This window comes from Hemibagrus wyckioides, linkage group LG18 (genome assembly GCF_019097595.1).
Source record: "Hemibagrus wyckioides isolate EC202008001 linkage group LG18, SWU_Hwy_1.0, whole genome shotgun sequence".
Lineage (NCBI taxonomy): Eukaryota > Metazoa > Chordata > Actinopteri > Siluriformes > Bagridae > Hemibagrus > Hemibagrus wyckioides.
The window spans coordinates 22,079,344-22,096,601 of record NC_080727.1 but is presented as its reverse complement, the minus strand read 5'-3'; the positions used below and the strand labels follow the sequence as shown (position 1 = coordinate 22,096,601).

The window sequence follows — 17,258 nt, the reverse complement described above, 5'->3', positions numbered from 1 at the left end:
GTGCCACATTTCGTTAGCTTTCATTAAACAAGCAGCTATCAAATGTCATAAAGGTTTTTTTTATTTTTTTATTTTTTATTTTTTTAACCAAAATCAATTCTATAATAAATACTCCAAAAATCTGGAATTGTTATACAAGGCACATGAGCATAATGTCAGGACTAATGATGGAGGCTAAGATTGACCACAATGATTATACTTTCAGAATTGCAGATGGTTATTTAAGTTATCAAATTTCAAAACCACAAATTAATCCACAATATAAATAACGTCTATAAAGAAGTTTTGCATTAACAGGAAAAGGTGGGCTCGTCCGGGATTTGAACCCGGGACCTCTCGCACCCAAAGCGAGAATCATACCCCTAGACCAACGAGCCACAACAACCTTGCTAGCTTCGGGGCTGATGCGCTTATACAATTACAAAAACTGTATCCTGCAAACGAACATTTTGTTCAATAAACTCGTGCTAAACTTTTCATTTCACTACTGCTGCAATAATTTCACTAAGTCCATTCTGTTGGATAGGAGACATCAACAAGCAGCATTCGTGGGGACGTGTTCAATGAACTGCATCGTTTGTGGCATATTCTTATGCTTGAATTTCATAGTGAGTGCACAACCTAGGGCCATGCAATATGATAAATCACTGCAGATTGTGCTGCAAGTAAAAGCATGTCTCTTTTGTTTGACTTGAAGGTATAGCTATGCTGGTTTGAGTGACTTAATCTCTGCTGCACTTTCTATATTTTTTTTTTTTTTTTTACAGTGAATCGTTTTTGGCACACGTTTGTGCTGGAATTTGTTAGTATGTGCACATCTTAGCGGCATGCAATAAGATAATTCACTGCAGATTTTGATCCAGGTAAAAGCATGTCTCTTTTGTTTGACTTGATGAAGGTCTAGCGGTGCTGTTTAACTGTGACAAGAAGTTGTGTGAAGCGGAAGTCACCAGGTTACATCTACAAGTTCTTAATTAGGTTACATCACCTAATTTTTGTTCAAATTTGCGTTAGATTGTCTTGGGATTTGAAACTCCCTATCGACAATGTCCAAGCAGCCTGCACTCCAATTTTTTACCACGCAGTCGAAAACCTGGGCTCGTCCGGGATTTGAACCCGGGACCTCTCGCACCCTAAGCGAGAATCATACCCCTAGACCAACGAGCCAGACACCGTAACACACGTTCAATGTACGTTACAACTTCAAGGCCTGGAGTCCAGGAAAAGGGAGGGTCGGTTACACAAAGTCAAGTTAACAACAAAGCAAGGGATCCCGTGGAACAGTGGTGAACCGGAGACAGGGTCATGGACGGCCGAGGCTCATTGATGCATGCGAGAAGCGAAGGCTGGCCCGTGTGATCCGATCCAACAGACGAGCTACTGTTGCTCAAATTGCTGAAGAAGTTAATGCTGGTTCTGATAGAATGGGGTCAGAATACACAGTGCAGGACGGGTCAGAGCTGTTTTGGTAGCAAAAGGGGGACCAACACAATATTAGGCAGGTGGTCATAAAGTTATGCCTGATCCGTGAATATTTGATGGGAAGCTAAGTTAAAGATACATGTAGAGCTCTTAAATATCCTCTTAAACCATGTTAGCTAATCGATACAAGATCAAAAATGTTTATAAAATAATTTTGTCTTGCACAAAACTTACATTAAATATCAGAACATCACTCATGGTATGCCTTGCTGATTTTCATGACGCATGCAAGTAAATAGGTTTATTAACCTGCTATGGAATAGACTTGAGTCACAAGAGGAGGGAATGTTCCTGGGAAGGTCTCCGGGTGTGTTGGTGCATTATGGTGTGAACCTGGTGCAAATTTTCTCCTGTACTACCACCAGAGGGTGACACAGGTTAACATTTCCCCTCGAGAGTCCTCCTGGATATTAGATAACCTCGATCATGCATGACTCAGAGTCGTTAAATTCAAAGGGAATTCTAACCATTTAGTACACTGGATATAATATAATTACAATGTCAAAGAAATATGCTAAAGCCTTTTAAGCAAACTAGAATAGCTCACAGGGAGGGATGGAGATGACACCACTATTACACAACATTACATTCGGGAGACAGTCCTAGTTTGGATGTGTATATACATGCCATGCGTGCATGTCTACATACTAGTGCTGCTTCCCGACTGAGGATTTTAATCCGAAAAGAGTCTTCAGTAGGATAAACACAGTCGCCCAACCAGACACAGAACATTGCGTCTCACAACTCATAAATTTCATAAAATACATAAATTAAATCATAATATATAGAACAGGCTGAAAATCAAAAAATAAGGTTAACAGCTAGAAGAGCTGCTACAGGAAATTAGCCCTCACACACACAACCAGGAAACATTCATCATTCATAAAAGTTCCCTCAATGACCGCCTTCCACGCTAGCTGTCTATAAAACCACACAGTCAGTCATTTAAACAAACACCTTTAGTATACCACACCAACACCACCTTAAATAAAGAACTTTTTTATTACACCCCAATGAAAAAGTAAACATGACACATCACAGCGATAGGAGCAATGCTTAACAACTGAGTGACCGACACACCACACCCATATTCATCCATCCCCCCCACTGAAAAGAACAATGATTCATGTGTTCTGTTCCTAGAGATAACTGTATCCCCAAAGAACATGCAAAACATTATTAAACAAAATAACAGGTTGTGGAAAGGTAAGTGGAAACAGAGCTGTATGGGCGATTTATTGAGCACGCCTGGACATTAGCATTTCTCTGATGTTGTCTTCGGCCTCCTTCACACTTCGCTCCAAGTACGTCTTCTTTTGCTGCAGAGAAAAGAGAGACAGGTAAGACGTGTGGTATTGTGAAATATGGTCAACTAATTACAGCATGAGTTGGGCAGCTACACATTGCTGATAATACACTATATGGTCATAACTATGTTGACACCTGACCATCACACCCTTATGTGGTTCATTCCCAAACGATTGCAACAAAGTCAGATGTGCACAATCGTACAGGATGTTTAGTGTTACTCAATTCAGACTCCACAACATATGGCAATGGTAGATATGATACAAGCGGCAAATTCGCATATCTGTAGTCACTTCATGGCCGTCCTCAGGAAATAATGTTACATGTACACTATATTGTACGGTATTATGGTAAATATATGAACATAAATCAGAATTCCAGACAGTTTTTCTGGACACTCGTTGCATGACATTGTATCATGATGACTACAATATTAAAATGTATAGACCTCTCACATCTAAAGCCATTTACGTACTACAAACTGATCTTGAACAAACTGATCTTGTATTTGTAGGACATCTCCATGTCATAACCATGCTTCCCAAAACGCCGCTCAGCAATACCACTGTGCTGATTTGCCTACTACTGGATATAACCGAGTGTATGCAGATAGGTATGTAAACAACGGTAAAAGCGACATGCGCAATCTAGCATAATGTTGACCGGAATCTATCTAAATAAATCAGTCATAATTACGTCACTGTCATACATTATATGAGGGTTTGTTTCCACACTCATGCAAAATGTGACATTTACACCTGAAACTTAAATGTGACGCACACCGGTGAAACATTTCCTCCATTCAGCTGATGAAGCGACCCTTTTCAAAAGCTTACAGTTCATCTGATGATACACTAGTCCATTCAGGAATACAGGTGGGAAGGGTGGGGAAACGCCTCAAATGCCAGAGTGAGCGGCTAAACTGAAGCGGTGTTGAGAAAACATGATGTTATCTGAAACCTCCCAAATATGTGCTGTACAAGAGTCATTACTACAGTACATGCACACACACAAACACACAAGTTACAACAGTAAACCTCTGGCTCAAACACATTTTGACCACATCTCGAATCACTCAAAACCAAAGGCCACATAGACGGTTGTGAAACATACCGATTCACACGATTGTTTTTACCGCTTGAGTCTTACTCGTGTAGAAGCTGGTCTATGGGCTTCTGACCAACATTCCTTTTGCATGAATTATATGCGAGAACAGTTCTCACTAAATATGACAGACTTTCTCACATACCTGCATTTGTTTGACAAATTTGCAGTTCAACGAGTTTTGCGTGTGCTTTCTTCGAGTCTACCACATCGACTCTGTGAAGCCACGGTCTTGCTAACCCTACTGTGAAATATTATCATTTACATTGCGCACATAATTGTAATAGGAGGCTCATAGGAAGTCACACGAGGAAGCATTCGTGTGGAAACAATAAGAAAAGGAATGGCAATGGTATGTTTCAGATGAAAAGACACACCCTTGCAAAATCAAAACCCCATTAAAGTTATGCTGAAGAGCTTGGTGGCTTTCACTGTGGCACGTTTACAACAGTTTATCGGTTCTCTGCTTTGCTAGAGCTGCCTCGGTAACAGGTAGAAGCTGCTAATGTGAAGCGGAAACACAAACTCCATAGATTGGGGTTCCATGGGTTCCAAGCAGCCATGTAATCTTAGCATTATCATGTGCACTCATCAGCTGAAGAAACTGCGTTAAAGTTAAGGCATTGAACTACTGATTAGAAGGTTGTGGGTTAGAATCCCAGATCCATTGCTGGGCCTCCAAGCAAGGCCCTCTACCCTTAATTGCTCAGTTGTATACATTGAGAGCCAAGTCGCTCTAGATGATGGCGTCTGCCATAATGCCATCAATGTAAACCACTGCTGGAAACACCTATACTGATCTTCAGATGCTTCCTGCTGACAATATTAAAGTAGTTTGGTGAAGGAGAAATAAAGGTCAGGTTGGTGTCTGGACAGCTTTGAATGCAACCCCCATCAAATATCTAATGGATTGAAACAGTTAGATCCTGAGCTTGGGTTACTGTCAGTGTTCTTGCCAGTTCCTCTGGGTCTCTCCGGGTTCACCAGCTTTCTCCCAATTCTCAAATCTCCTCGTCAGCAGCTGGACTGGCTACACCAAATTGACGGTCATGGTGGTGTCTTATTCAGTATGTACACTACCAGTCAAAAGTTTGGACACACCTTCTAATTCCATGGTCTTTCCTGATGTTTATTTCTTTCTACATTGTAAAACAATGCTGAAGGCGGCCAAAATACACAATAATGTCCTTTGAACAGTTGATATTGAGATATGTCTGCTACTGATGCTCTGTAAAGCCTTCATAACGGCTCTAATCTGAGGTGCTGTTAATTGGTGATTTCTGAGGCTGGTAACTCTAAATGAACTTCCCCTCTGCAGCAGAGGTCAGTTTTGGTCTTGCTTTACTGGGATGGTCTTCATGTGAGCCAGTTTCATCATGGTGCTTGATGGGATTTGCAAATGCACTTGACAATACTGTTCTTGCAAGAACTATTCCAGAACACCTGACCTTCGTGTCTTAAAATAATAACTGACTGTTGGTTTTTGTCATTACATATGGATTACTGAAGTCCATGTGTGTTATTTCATAGTTTTGAAATCTCCAGTATTGTTCTAGAATGTAGAAAATAAATCCCTAAACAAAAAAGATTGAATTAAAAGGTGTCCAAACTTTTGACGGGTAGTGTATTCCTGCCTTAGACTTCGTGTCCACTACAGTGTGAATGAATGAATGTAGGGTTCGGTCAGCAAACATTAAAGCTTTATTTTTAGGTGATGCTTCTGGGGTCTCTAGTAAGATAGGCTTATCTCAAAATTAAAAGAATGCAATTTAGAAAAAAAGAAAATGTTTGGCTCTACTGACGCTTTTGACAAAATGGCATCAGATAAACTGTTAGTCATTGTTTTAATTATAGCACCTCGTTGATCCTGTTTCACCAACACAGTGTGAACGATAAAATGAGGGCAACACATGCACTATTACACTTCCTTGTTTTGGAAAGAGAAGGCTGCGTAGGCTAAGAGTAGGTAGGAAAGAGAAAACGTTTTCAATCATTATCATGTTTCTTGTTTGTCACTGACATGCACCTTTATATACAAAGACAAATATGTCCTGAGAAACCCTGATAAGACTCATGACAACAATTGCTATCCGTTTCATACCACACATACCATCAATCTGCAGGCAGATGCAGAACAGCTACTTATTATTTAAAGGTCACTGTGGACAAAAATATCTTTAGAAACAACAGTGAGACTCAGGAGGACAAGAAACAGGAGTGGAAAGTGCCTGGAAGATTCATTCCTAAAAAGTTTCCTGGGCATTCTCCTGCTAGAACATGACATTATGTACATGTTTATTTTTAAACTTGCCTGTTCATGAACTACTTTGGTTACTTGTGGGAAACCGATCATAATCGCAAAGCTCCACGCAGGCCTGCATAATTTACTGAAATGCAATAAGGGCAGTGATGAATACCATGTATTTCCCCCAGGGCTGGGACTATTGCAACATTAGACGTTTAATACGCATTAGATTGTGGTTAGAAGTATCAGAAAGTGGTTTTAAAGAAGTGAAACACTTTTCTCGACGTGAAACGAAAAGGAACAGTGACTAAGCCAAACTTCTCTTTAGAAGATCAAAGACTCAACTGACCAATACTGGACTGGACTGGACAGGACAGGACATTTAATTGCAATATGCTTCGACTGACCAATTCCCAGTTACACAATCACACATATCTGCATCAAATCACTGTCCCACACTTTGGCACGCTGATTGCATTCAAACATTCAAATATCACAATATCTACTTCTTCATGATGACCGCTATATAGAAAGAAGCAGCAGCCACCTTTATTATTATCGTCACACATACATTACAGCACAGTGGAATTCTGTTCTTCGCATATCCCAGCTGAGGAAGTTAAGGTCACAGCACAGAGGCAGCTATATATGATATGATACAGTGCCCCTGGAGCAGGGAGGGTTATGGGCCTTGCACAATTGCCCAATAGTGAAGCTTGCTGGTGCTGGGGCTTGAACCCCCATCAACAACCTAACAAACCTTAACCACTTGAGCCACCACTACCCCATGTACCATAAGGTGCAGTGAAATTTGTGTCAGGAAGGTATCAGTAAGGATATGGCAATCCTGGATTAGAGAGCGTTTTAAGGGCCTTGCTCAAGGGAAGTGGTGGCTCAGGTAGGTCAGGGCTTCAAGCCTCAGCACCACCAACCTGCCACTGTTGGGCCATGATTAATCATGGTTGACCCCGTGCACTCTGACCCCAGCTTCGTAAGCTGGGATATTCAAACAAACAAAAGATTTCACTGTAATGTATGTGACAAAGTCTTATTTTTCTTCTTCTTTTTCACTGTGGCTGTTGGCCGTCCCTTGGACCCTCACTCAACAAGCCTCCACTACTGAACACCAATTTCCCATCATACAGGGGAAAAAAAAACAACCTCCCTCCATCATCCCCAATTTATATGCTATGCAGCTCACACTAAGCTGACCATTTATTTTATTTAATAGCTATCTAGCCTTCCACTATCTAGACACAACACTGAGCAGGAAATCTATTTTCTCCATCCATCAGGCAGCACGTGAGTAGGAAAAACCTTGGCCTAATGGTTAATTCCCACTTGCCTCAACATGAAACACTCTTGCCAGAAGATAATACCTTATAAGGCTGACCTTTAGAGAACAATGCAGAAGGCACAAAGAGAAGGTTTCTGACGACCGGTGAGTCAAGCTGCAGAACCTCTCATTGTTCAAGCTTCAATGAGCCTCTTACAGCAGCCCTCGGTGCCCAAAGCAACTTCAGTCAGCACACATGACAGGCCAGATAGACTGCACACATCCTCCTGTAAATGGGACTCTTTGTTGTTTGTTGTTGGATGTTCCTCTGTTGCAAGCAGAGGCGCTGAAGTGCTGACCTGCCGGGAATGCTGGCACAATCTCTCACTGACTAAAGAACAACAACAGAGCCTAATACAGCACTGCTTTGGCAAGTGTAAAGCAAATCTGAACATAAACTTCACACAAGTTGGGTTTTTTTTTTTCCATGCTGCAGGGTTTTAGCTTGATGGTATTCTTAGACTGACCTGTTAAACTAGTATTAGGATATGCTTTAACAGAATACAAAGCACTTCTGTAAGTCATTTTGTATAAGGGCATCTGCTAAAACAATGCAGCTACAGATATACAGACTTCAAGGAACACAGATGGCAGCATTGTTATCTTGTTAAATATATAAAGTAGTTGATTTCACATATTCGTACTCTAAACACAGTATTGCTGCGTAGATGCAAAAGCAGTGACGCGAGCAGACTGTTCACTCCCTTGCCTGCGTATCTTATGTACATCAGGAAGATGTACACGAGTGGCTTCCACTAGATGGCGCGTCAGCGCTAAAACCCCCCTGTCCTCTTATTGTTTTCATGAGCCATATCTCTCGTTTACCTTACGTGCAAGTTTGCTAAACTATGAAAAGAAAAAAAAACAGGTACTCAAAACAGATATTTTGGTCAGTTTAAAGGCAAATGAGAGGTTTCAATAATTCAAACTCTAATAGGAACACCTGTTAGATGTTGTTCTTTCGGCTGCTCCCCGTTCGGGGTCATTTGGTGTCGCATGTTTGGATTTGGAACAGGTTTTACACCAGATTCCCTTCCTGACGCAACCCTCCCATTTTATCCGGGCTTGGGACCGGCGCTGAGAGTTAACTCTTCAGTGGCTGGGTTAGCGCCCTGCCTAGGAATCAAACCCGGGCCGTGACAATGAAAGCGTGGGATCCTGCCACTGGACCACCACGAGGACCTGTTAGTAATAGTACTAAACAACTAAAAAAAAAAAAGTCCAAAATGTTTAACGATTTGAGACACAATGTTAGTATGTTTATTCAGTTTAAGACACATTGTCACTGGTGCCATGCCACACCCACTATTTATGTTGGAACTGGACCATGAGAACGCATCACGTTAATTTCTGACGATATGCTCGAGTGTCACTGAAGGATTTGTGCAGCAGCCACATAGTTAACAGCTAGTATTCTTTTGCAAAAGACACCAGCATCAAGCAAATTTTGCACCAGCCATTCAAATTAATTGACCAAATATTATTCCAATCACAGGTTAACATGAATATGAACATGAATAAAAACCAGCAGGTTGTATAAGGAATTGTGTGGAAGCAAGGCCGCATTAAATTGTGAAGTGCAGACTCCCCAAGACTGGATAAAAATAAGTCAGTGTGCACATGTATCATAATCCAAGAGGTTAAAAGAATCGGGATCCTATATCCAAAAATAAGCCGGAACGTTTGATGATGGTTTCATTCAGTTTATTCTAATCTTTATGTCAAATATGTGCATACAGAAATGCTGTACTTAGAACCAGAGGCTAAAGCACCAGCTGATTGTAAGGTGACAAGAACTCCCCACTGGATTCCTAAAAAATAGGGCATTAATGGTCTGCACCACAATTGTGCCTGCAGAGAAGTTTAGCGCTATCTGTTAGAACATTATCGGTTATGTCACTCTTGAGATTAATGGTGTAAAGACACCGATCAAATGTCAAAGTCAGGGAGGGAGCATCATAGTGCCATGTAGGGACATTTGTCCCCAAGCTCACACCCAGTGCTGACACCCAAGCCTCACGACTAATCCTGCAGACAGTCTCCCCGCTGGCCCCTTGAGTATTAATAACGGCCATCACCCTTCTTTTCCTGCCGGTACAGCAAACAATGTCCAGTCCACGACAAGATGGAGGAGTTGACAGGTCCATAAACTGATCTGTCATCATACCCGGTATCTCCCACACAGCAAGCCGAGTGCCCACCTGCACCCTGGGCCAATTATGAGTTCATGAAGGAATCATCAGCAGCTTTATTGTCATCACTCATACACAGCGGTCACGAGGATCACTGTGGGGGCCAGCGCACTGCTGGGATGCTAATGACATCATGTTACCTCCTAAATCACTGCTCCTTCCAGGGTAGCGGGTGCAGTGGTCACCAGAGCTATGAGCTCATGCACACCCTTCGGTCTAAATACAGTACGGTCACGTCTTATCCGAAAAAATGGGAGCAATGTCATCTCAATGTACACACGATTTTAAAAAAGAAATCAGGATCTCAAACGACGGTGTGCCCTTAGGGGCAAGCTAAGGAACCTCCTCGGTTTGCATCATGTTTTAGTACACCGTCTGCAAATCTGTCCGCTCTGATTATTATATCTGAAGTTACATAAAGCTCTGGATTAATTATGAAACTATTTATGGCTTACTGCAACTTTGGTTATCTCTCTAAGCAAGAATTGCTGCCTCAAGAGTAAAGATGAACAAATAGTAGGCACCGAAAAAGAAAAATACAAAGTCATCAGTGTGACAAAGCACTATGTGTTGTCCTCCCTCTTTGATTTTCCATGGTGAGGGAAGCCCTCAACTGCATTCCTGGCTCGCCATCCTTCACATCGTCAGTGACCCAGCCTGGGATTACACCCAAACTGCCATCAACAGTACAGCCACATACAGGCCCAGACACGCACCGCTAAAGCTGAGCCAACACTTACACTTACACAACACTGATGTTGTTCATCGGTTATACAGAATATAATACAACTGTCTGTCAAGTCTAATCATAAAGTTCGCCTCCATGCTAAACCATATTCCAATTTCCTTAAAGATAAGAAAACTGTAATAAGCATGCATGTGTTATCTTTCATGTTACAGCAGTGCGTTTTTAAGAAACAGGTCATAAACTATGCTGCTGTGCTAAGTAGGGCAGAATGATGACTTTAAAAAAAGGAAGGAAGCAAACGCCAAAGTGGTAGAAACTGGAGCTGCATGAACGCTAAGTCATTATAGTAACGGTGGATAAATCAATTTAAAATAAGGACTGACATCACTTGTAATAAACGTTTGTCTGAATAAGATAAGCACCTTTCCTTTCTGGCAAAGCAAGATGACCGAGGGTAGAGATTTCCTGGTGGTAAATTTATAGAAGCATCAGTATATAGTGTGACTCAACATCTATTTAAGCCTTCCAGCATACTAGAACTAGGCATGTGCAGATCAGTAAATACAAATGCTTTACCTCAAACTGCTATAGAGATGTATGCAAAGGCTTGGACAACCTTGCAAAATAACATTTAGTTGATTTTTTATGCATCTCTTCTGCAGAGTTGCTTGCACAAACATACTCTGCATGGAAGAGTCATCAGAAAGAAACCTTACCTGCAGCCTCATTATAAATATGAGTGTCTGATGTTCAGGAAATGCAAAAATGTAAAACAAACATTCAAACCCTTCCTCAATTCCTCATATCTACTAATCAAATTGTTTTTTTTTTTGTTTAACGTGGATACAGTCCGGGAATGGGCGGCGAGGCTCACTGATGGACGTGGAAAGCAAAGGCTGGCCCGTGTGATCTGATCCAACAGACGAGCTACTGTTGCTCAAATGGCTGAAGTTAATGCTGGTTCTGATATATATACACACACTATATATACTACTACTGCATACTTATATATATATATATATATATATATATATATATATATATATATATATATATATATAAATATATATATATATATATATATATATATATATACAAACATATATAAATACATACACTACTGCTACATTCAGCAGGTAACATGAGGACAGTTCTTGTTTAAGGTACATATTTGGTGTAAGTCAATTTAATAAATATTTCAGACAAAGGCTGTTAAAAATGCTAGAGAACTAAACCTTCTCCAAATGACAGGAATGTCAAGATTCAACGTTAGTTCTTTAGTAGGTCTGACCTGATCAGATAAAACTGAAATCTGATAAACCATATAAAAAGCTAGGACAGTAAAGCACTACAGAACATTTAATATTACACATGGCTAACTAGAATGCCGTAGAAATGATCAGATTGAGCTACATATCAAACTGTTAGGTCATTCGTATTACAGTGGCCACAAGGAGCAAACATTTGTCCAAACTTGCATTGGGTTACTAATGAGAATCTCAGACTAATAACAGACAGCAGATGATAAGATGAAACCGTGACTTTATGACCCATCCCACCCAGACAGATGGAAGGTGAACTGGATGATGACATTGTCTCATTTCCTGTAGTGATGTGTAATCTTCCATGTCATCTGCACACTGCTGAAAGACAGGTGAGGTGAGGTCAGGTGAGGTGAGGTGGGCTGATAGAAGAACGGACTCGGGATCAAAACCAGAGACTTTTTGGGGTTTAACCAGGGTCATAAGCCAAAAAGGCAATACTGTAACTATGACTTGTGTAAATATCAGTCACTGCCAACGCTATTACAGGTGCCATTCGTGTTTTATCCAAACAATTAAAGCAACTATTTATTGTTCCTCTAACAAAAAAACCATTTCGATTTTAAAAATTAATGGCACGCCAAAGAGAATCATCAGCTTGTTTTTAGAATTCCTTTCAGCCTGTATCGCAATATTTCACCACTTTCTATTTGTCTGGGGTATGAGTTGTATTTTTTTTTATATGGTCATCTATGTGGAACATCACAGAGCTTTAAACAAAACTATGGACGTTAAAATACACCATTATGCAAAGAAAATCAGGCCCAAAATGAAAAGCTTCCCAAGATTTGAACAGGAAAAGGGCATGAGGTAGATGCAAGAGGTACTAGATACATGACAATATCAGAATTTCACACATTTCAAAATCCAGACATCACATCCTTAAGAATCCGGCTTGGTTGCTGAAAGGAGCCCACTAACAACAGCTTCTAAACGTCACCAAGCATCACTGGTGTTAGAACTGAAACCTTGTGGTTTGCCCGGTGTGGGCAGTTCACACACTCATCATCAAAGATTTTTTTCACACAGAGGAATTTCTGTGTAACCCATTAATCAATTGCGCAATTTCATAAGCATTTGTGCAGACAGGTTGCAAAATAAACTGTTAATGGCTTTCCTCTTCTTCTTTCGGCTTCTCCCTTCAGGCTTCGCCACAGCAAATCATCTCAATCAAAAGTCAAGTGGTGAAGAACAGCACACTTTGGCTGAATCGCCACATCATTGTGGAGGAATACCTGCAGACAAGGAGCTGTTCTCATATAGGAAAATTTTTGTGTCATTCAGCCAGGCACAACTCATGCATTTTTCATGATGCTCTCAATGCCATTGCAATGGTGCTGAGTTTCTACGAGTTGTGTTCATTTGCATTTGAATGCTTTCTTTGCTCCATATACACCGATCGTTATGATCACCTGCCTAATGTTGTGTTGGTCCCCCTTTTGCTGCCAAAACAGCCCTGACCCGTCCTGCACTGTGTATTCTGACCCCTTTCTATCAGAACCAACATTAACTTCTTCAGCAGTTTGAGCAACAGTAGCTCGTCTGTTGGATCGGATCACACGGGCCAGCCTTCTCTCCCTACGTGCATCACTGAGCCTCGGCCGCCCATGACCCTGTCTCCAGTTCACCACTGTTCCTTCCTTGGATCACTTTTGATAGATACTGACCACTGCAGACCGGGAACACCCCACAAGAGCTGCAGTTTTGGAGATGCTCTGATCCAGTGGTCTAGCCATCACAATGTGGCCCTTTGGTCAAACTCGCTCAAATCCTTACGCTTGTCCATTTTTCCTGCTTCTAACATCAACTTTGAGGACAAAATGTTGACTTGCTGCCTAATATATCCCACCCACTAACAGGTGCCGAGGAGATCATCAGTCTTATTCACTTCACTTCTCACTGCTCACAATGTTATGTATGAGTGGTGTATAATTGATGAGGCACCCTGGCTCCTCTGCTGACCAGAACAACCCTTTCTCTGCCGTCAGAAAAACAATAACGAATTCCAGGCTAGTGTTTCCAGGAGGCTTGGTTTCTATGGATTTCTCAATCCATCAAACTCAGCCCTCATTTTCTATTAGTCAAAGCTCATCTGTTAGTAATGGTGGAGATGCAGATCATATTGAAATCAGTGTCTTTCACAAAAGAAAGAATTTCCTCAGCATCTGTGTACATTTAAAATTCAAGCTCTCAGTCACTGCATGTTATTTTTGCCCAGTTTCATGGAGGATGGCCGCCAGTAATTCCTGTTAAAAAACGGGACAACTGTAGTAACACAGATGGGTCCAATAAAAAGACGACGCATCAGAAACACTTTACACGTCATACAAAACCTTAAGGCTGGGTGATGGGCTTAAAATATGAGGCAATAAGATTCATGTTACATAATATGCATGGCAAGAAATCTATTAATCATGTTCACTGGTAGGCAGTCACAAAAGCAATAACATTTGCCTTTCCCATATTGTGAAATTTGTTTAATCCCCCCTCAAGTATGGTGACTTAACAAGTCAGAACATGCCAATAGCGTAGCCAGGCATCTGGATAAGGGTTTTATAGACCAACCCGAAAAAATCAGGGAAGTCATTTTTATTTCTAAAGTCTCTCTAGACAAAGTTTTGACTGCACACCGAAAACTGACACACTTTACCCTGACGGATTCTCCGTTTGCTTTTTTAAGGTAAAGAACCTTGTAATTAGTATCAAAAAGCAGACAAATGCCTGTCTGGTTCTTGATTACATAATGGACGACTACGCAGAAGCCATTCGTCACTAGCGGACAAGTTTTAGGGAAAACACCAGGAAAACTTTACAACATATATGGTCATGGTAACATAGCAACAATAAAGCCTGCATGCCTGGCATCTGGTATGAGGTCACTTATTTTGCACGTTTACAGTTAAGGTCTTTTCCTCTTTTCTTCTGTGGCTCAGTATCTAAGAAATATGATGAGTAAGAATTAAAAGTACATCATCAACTACACCATGGTGTGATGTGGTCTGAAGCAATGTGAAGCCATTACTTCATTATTTTTCCTGTAACTTTTTTTAATTTATTATTTTATTTAATAATTTGTTGATTCTTAGTAAAGTTGTCCTTGCTATCAGTTACATTATAGTAGCTTTAAATCCATCACAAGCCTCATTTTTGTCTTTTTCTTGAAGTTAATTATCATAGATTTATTAATTATTTATAGATTTTCGAAAGCTTGAGTTCTTTAGAAGCACATGATGCAAAGCAGATATTTAGTAATAATGCCATCACGGGTATCAGATGCAGTAAACTACAGGGCGGGAGAGAGAACAACCGGGAAATTAGCTTTTGGAAATTCCTGAGTGCAGATAAAGACATAAATGTCAAGAATTAAATCTGTCTCAAAATTTCAAATAATCACCACAAACATAATATTATATTCCCTATGACACAAATATAAGAAATATTATTTAATGCAAGATGATTTAGAATGAATTAGAACTAGATGAATTAGGATTTATCACAGATTAGTTCCCTTTTTGCTACTGGGACCAATATATGCACTATATTGCCAAAGGTTTTGGGACACCCCTCCAAATCATTGAATTCAGGGGTTGGGCTCGGCCCCTTAGTTCCAGTGAAAGGAACTCTTAATGCTTCAGCTTCATACCAAGACATTTTGGACAATTTTATGCTCTTTGTGTGAACAGTTTGGGGATGACCCCTTCCTGTTCCAGCATGACTGCACTATGGTGTGTGTGAGTGTATATATACACGGAATTGGATTTATATCACAATTTATGACAAAAATGTGCTTGTGTGTGACAGAGAGTTTGCATACATCAGCTCTGATACTGTATTTAAAATAGCAACATGTGAAATCAGTGTTTCCTTTGTTGCACTGAAGTGATTAATCAAAAAGTGTGTACAATGACAATGTGGAAATAATCACTGCTGATAGTGTGATGTGACCTGGAGCAAAGCAGAGACTCTAAAGAAGCCTTTCATTAACATTTTATTACTTTTACTATCCTAAACCTGATCAGGCCTAGAGGTGTTTTATTCCTCTGACAGAACAGCAATTTGCCAATACTAACAATTTATATATTTCTTAATGAATGACAGGTTATAATTTTATCATAGGTTTTATACTGTGTGTGTGTGGTTATAGCCAATAACACAGGTTTTGCTCTGTATGTACCATGGATAAAGTGAGATTAGTGTTTTGCTAGTCCTGTCTTGCTTTATCAAGTGTTTGATTTAGGGACAGTGCATACCTCCTGTTAATAACTTTGGTGGGTGGTGTGTGTGTGTTCAATTTTCAATACAATTCAATTCAATTTTTATTCGTATAGCGCTTTTAACGATGGACATTTTCTTAAAGCAGCTTTACAGAACATAAGAAACAGTACAAAAAGTTCAAGATTAATATTATATTTACATTTCTGGCATTTGGCAGATGCCCTTATGCAGATCGACTTTCCTTTTTTTCCTTATTTTATTCAACTGAGCAATTGAGGGTTAAGGGCCTTGCTCAGGGGCCCAGCAGCGGGATCTTGGTGGACCTGGGATTTGAACTCACAACCTTCCGATCAGTATTCACTACACTGCTAATTTATTTGTATCAATCCCTAATCCCTGTGTGTGCGTGAGAAAGAACTTTACCTCCAGCTCCTTGATCTTATCATCTGCCGTCTTCTGCTTTTCCAGCAGCTGGTTATTAATCTCATCTTTCGACTGCAAGATAAACCTGGAAGGCAGTGAGAGAGTGGTTAATTACGAACTTGTAACCCTACTTCGGTGATAACGGCAGATAAAATACATCAGTTTCAGCACCATGAGCGAGATACGTACATGCGTCCCACTCCCTCGTACATGCGAGTGTTGCTGGGCAGTGAGGTGATCTCTACATGGGTCAGATTGGCGTGCTTCTTCACGCGACTCAGCTGCTCGATTTGCAAGTCTGCGAGCTTCACCTTCTGCTGTGTATCAATCATTTTGGCTTGCAATTCTGCAAAGGCCTGAGAGAAGAACAGACAGGAGCACAATATATCTGAATGGAGTAAGAGACTAAAAGGACAAAATACATTACAGAATGTTGCATTTTGCTATGTAAACACATATGTTTGCCTCGTGAACATACGACATGCATACGATATTCATATGCATTGATTAGCTGGCTAACTATTGCTATATATTTCATGGCTTAAACGTGGGTTATCTTGGAAAATGTGACTAGATAAAAGATTAAAGCTAACTTACTACCTTTCCCTTCTCATCAAATCAAATTATTAGCAGTATTACACATGTATACGTTATTATACTCGACAATTAGCTAGCACACTCACACCACGTCGCTATTCTTATACAAAAATAACTCCGCTATACACGATTCCAATCCAGAACTCTTAACACGAATATACAGTTTCTGTTGTAACTCAGCGATCGTGCAAAAAATAACCGGAGTTTCAGTGAATAATATAAGAGCCGATGTTTATTTATTAAGATTTACCTTCTTCAGTTCTAGGTCTACGGGGGCCGCCATGTTGACAGAGACAGGCGGAGCTACTGCGCATGCGCACTGTTGGTTCCCCCGCCCCATCATCTT

At 40.5% G+C, this 17,258-nt stretch overlaps 1 protein-coding gene and 2 non-coding genes across 3 annotated transcripts; all 3 read right to left on the bottom strand.

Annotated features, from left to right (window-relative positions):
• Positions 1–305: 305 nt before the first annotated feature.
• Positions 306–377, bottom strand: trnap-ugg (transfer RNA proline (anticodon UGG)). The gene has a single exon. It is a non-coding gene; the product is annotated as a tRNA-Pro (tRNA).
• Positions 378–1,095: 718 nt separating this feature from the next.
• On the bottom strand, positions 1,096–1,167 carry trnap-agg (transfer RNA proline (anticodon AGG)). Its single transcript has one exon. It is a non-coding gene; the product is annotated as a tRNA-Pro (tRNA).
• Positions 1,168–2,465: 1,298 nt separating this feature from the next.
• Positions 2,466–17,255, bottom strand: pfdn1 (prefoldin subunit 1). The gene is made up of 4 exons (XM_058416466.1): positions 17,163–17,255; positions 16,505–16,671; positions 16,316–16,400; positions 2,466–2,801 (listed from the first exon to the last, which is right to left on the bottom strand). Exons 1-4 carry the CDS (start codon positions 17,253–17,255, stop codon positions 2,718–2,720), a joined length of 429 nt encoding a protein of 142 aa, XP_058272449.1. The 3' UTR covers positions 2,466–2,717.
• Positions 17,256–17,258: the final 3 nt, after the last annotated feature.

Excerpts from the sequence above, each read along its gene's own strand:
- pfdn1 (XM_058416466.1), bottom strand. The coding sequence starts at position 17,255 with ATGATGGGGCGGGGGAACCAACAGTGCGCATGCGCAGTAGCTCCGCCT. Across the intron at positions 16,401-16,504 it reads TACGAGGGAGTGGGACGCAT|GTTTATCTTGCAGTCGAAAG; the intron begins GTACGTATCTCG and ends ACTGCCTTCCAG. Across the intron at positions 2,802-16,315 it reads ATAAGATCAAGGAGCTGGAG|CAAAAGAAGACGTACTTGGA; the intron begins GTAAAGTTCTTT and ends TTTTCTCTGCAG.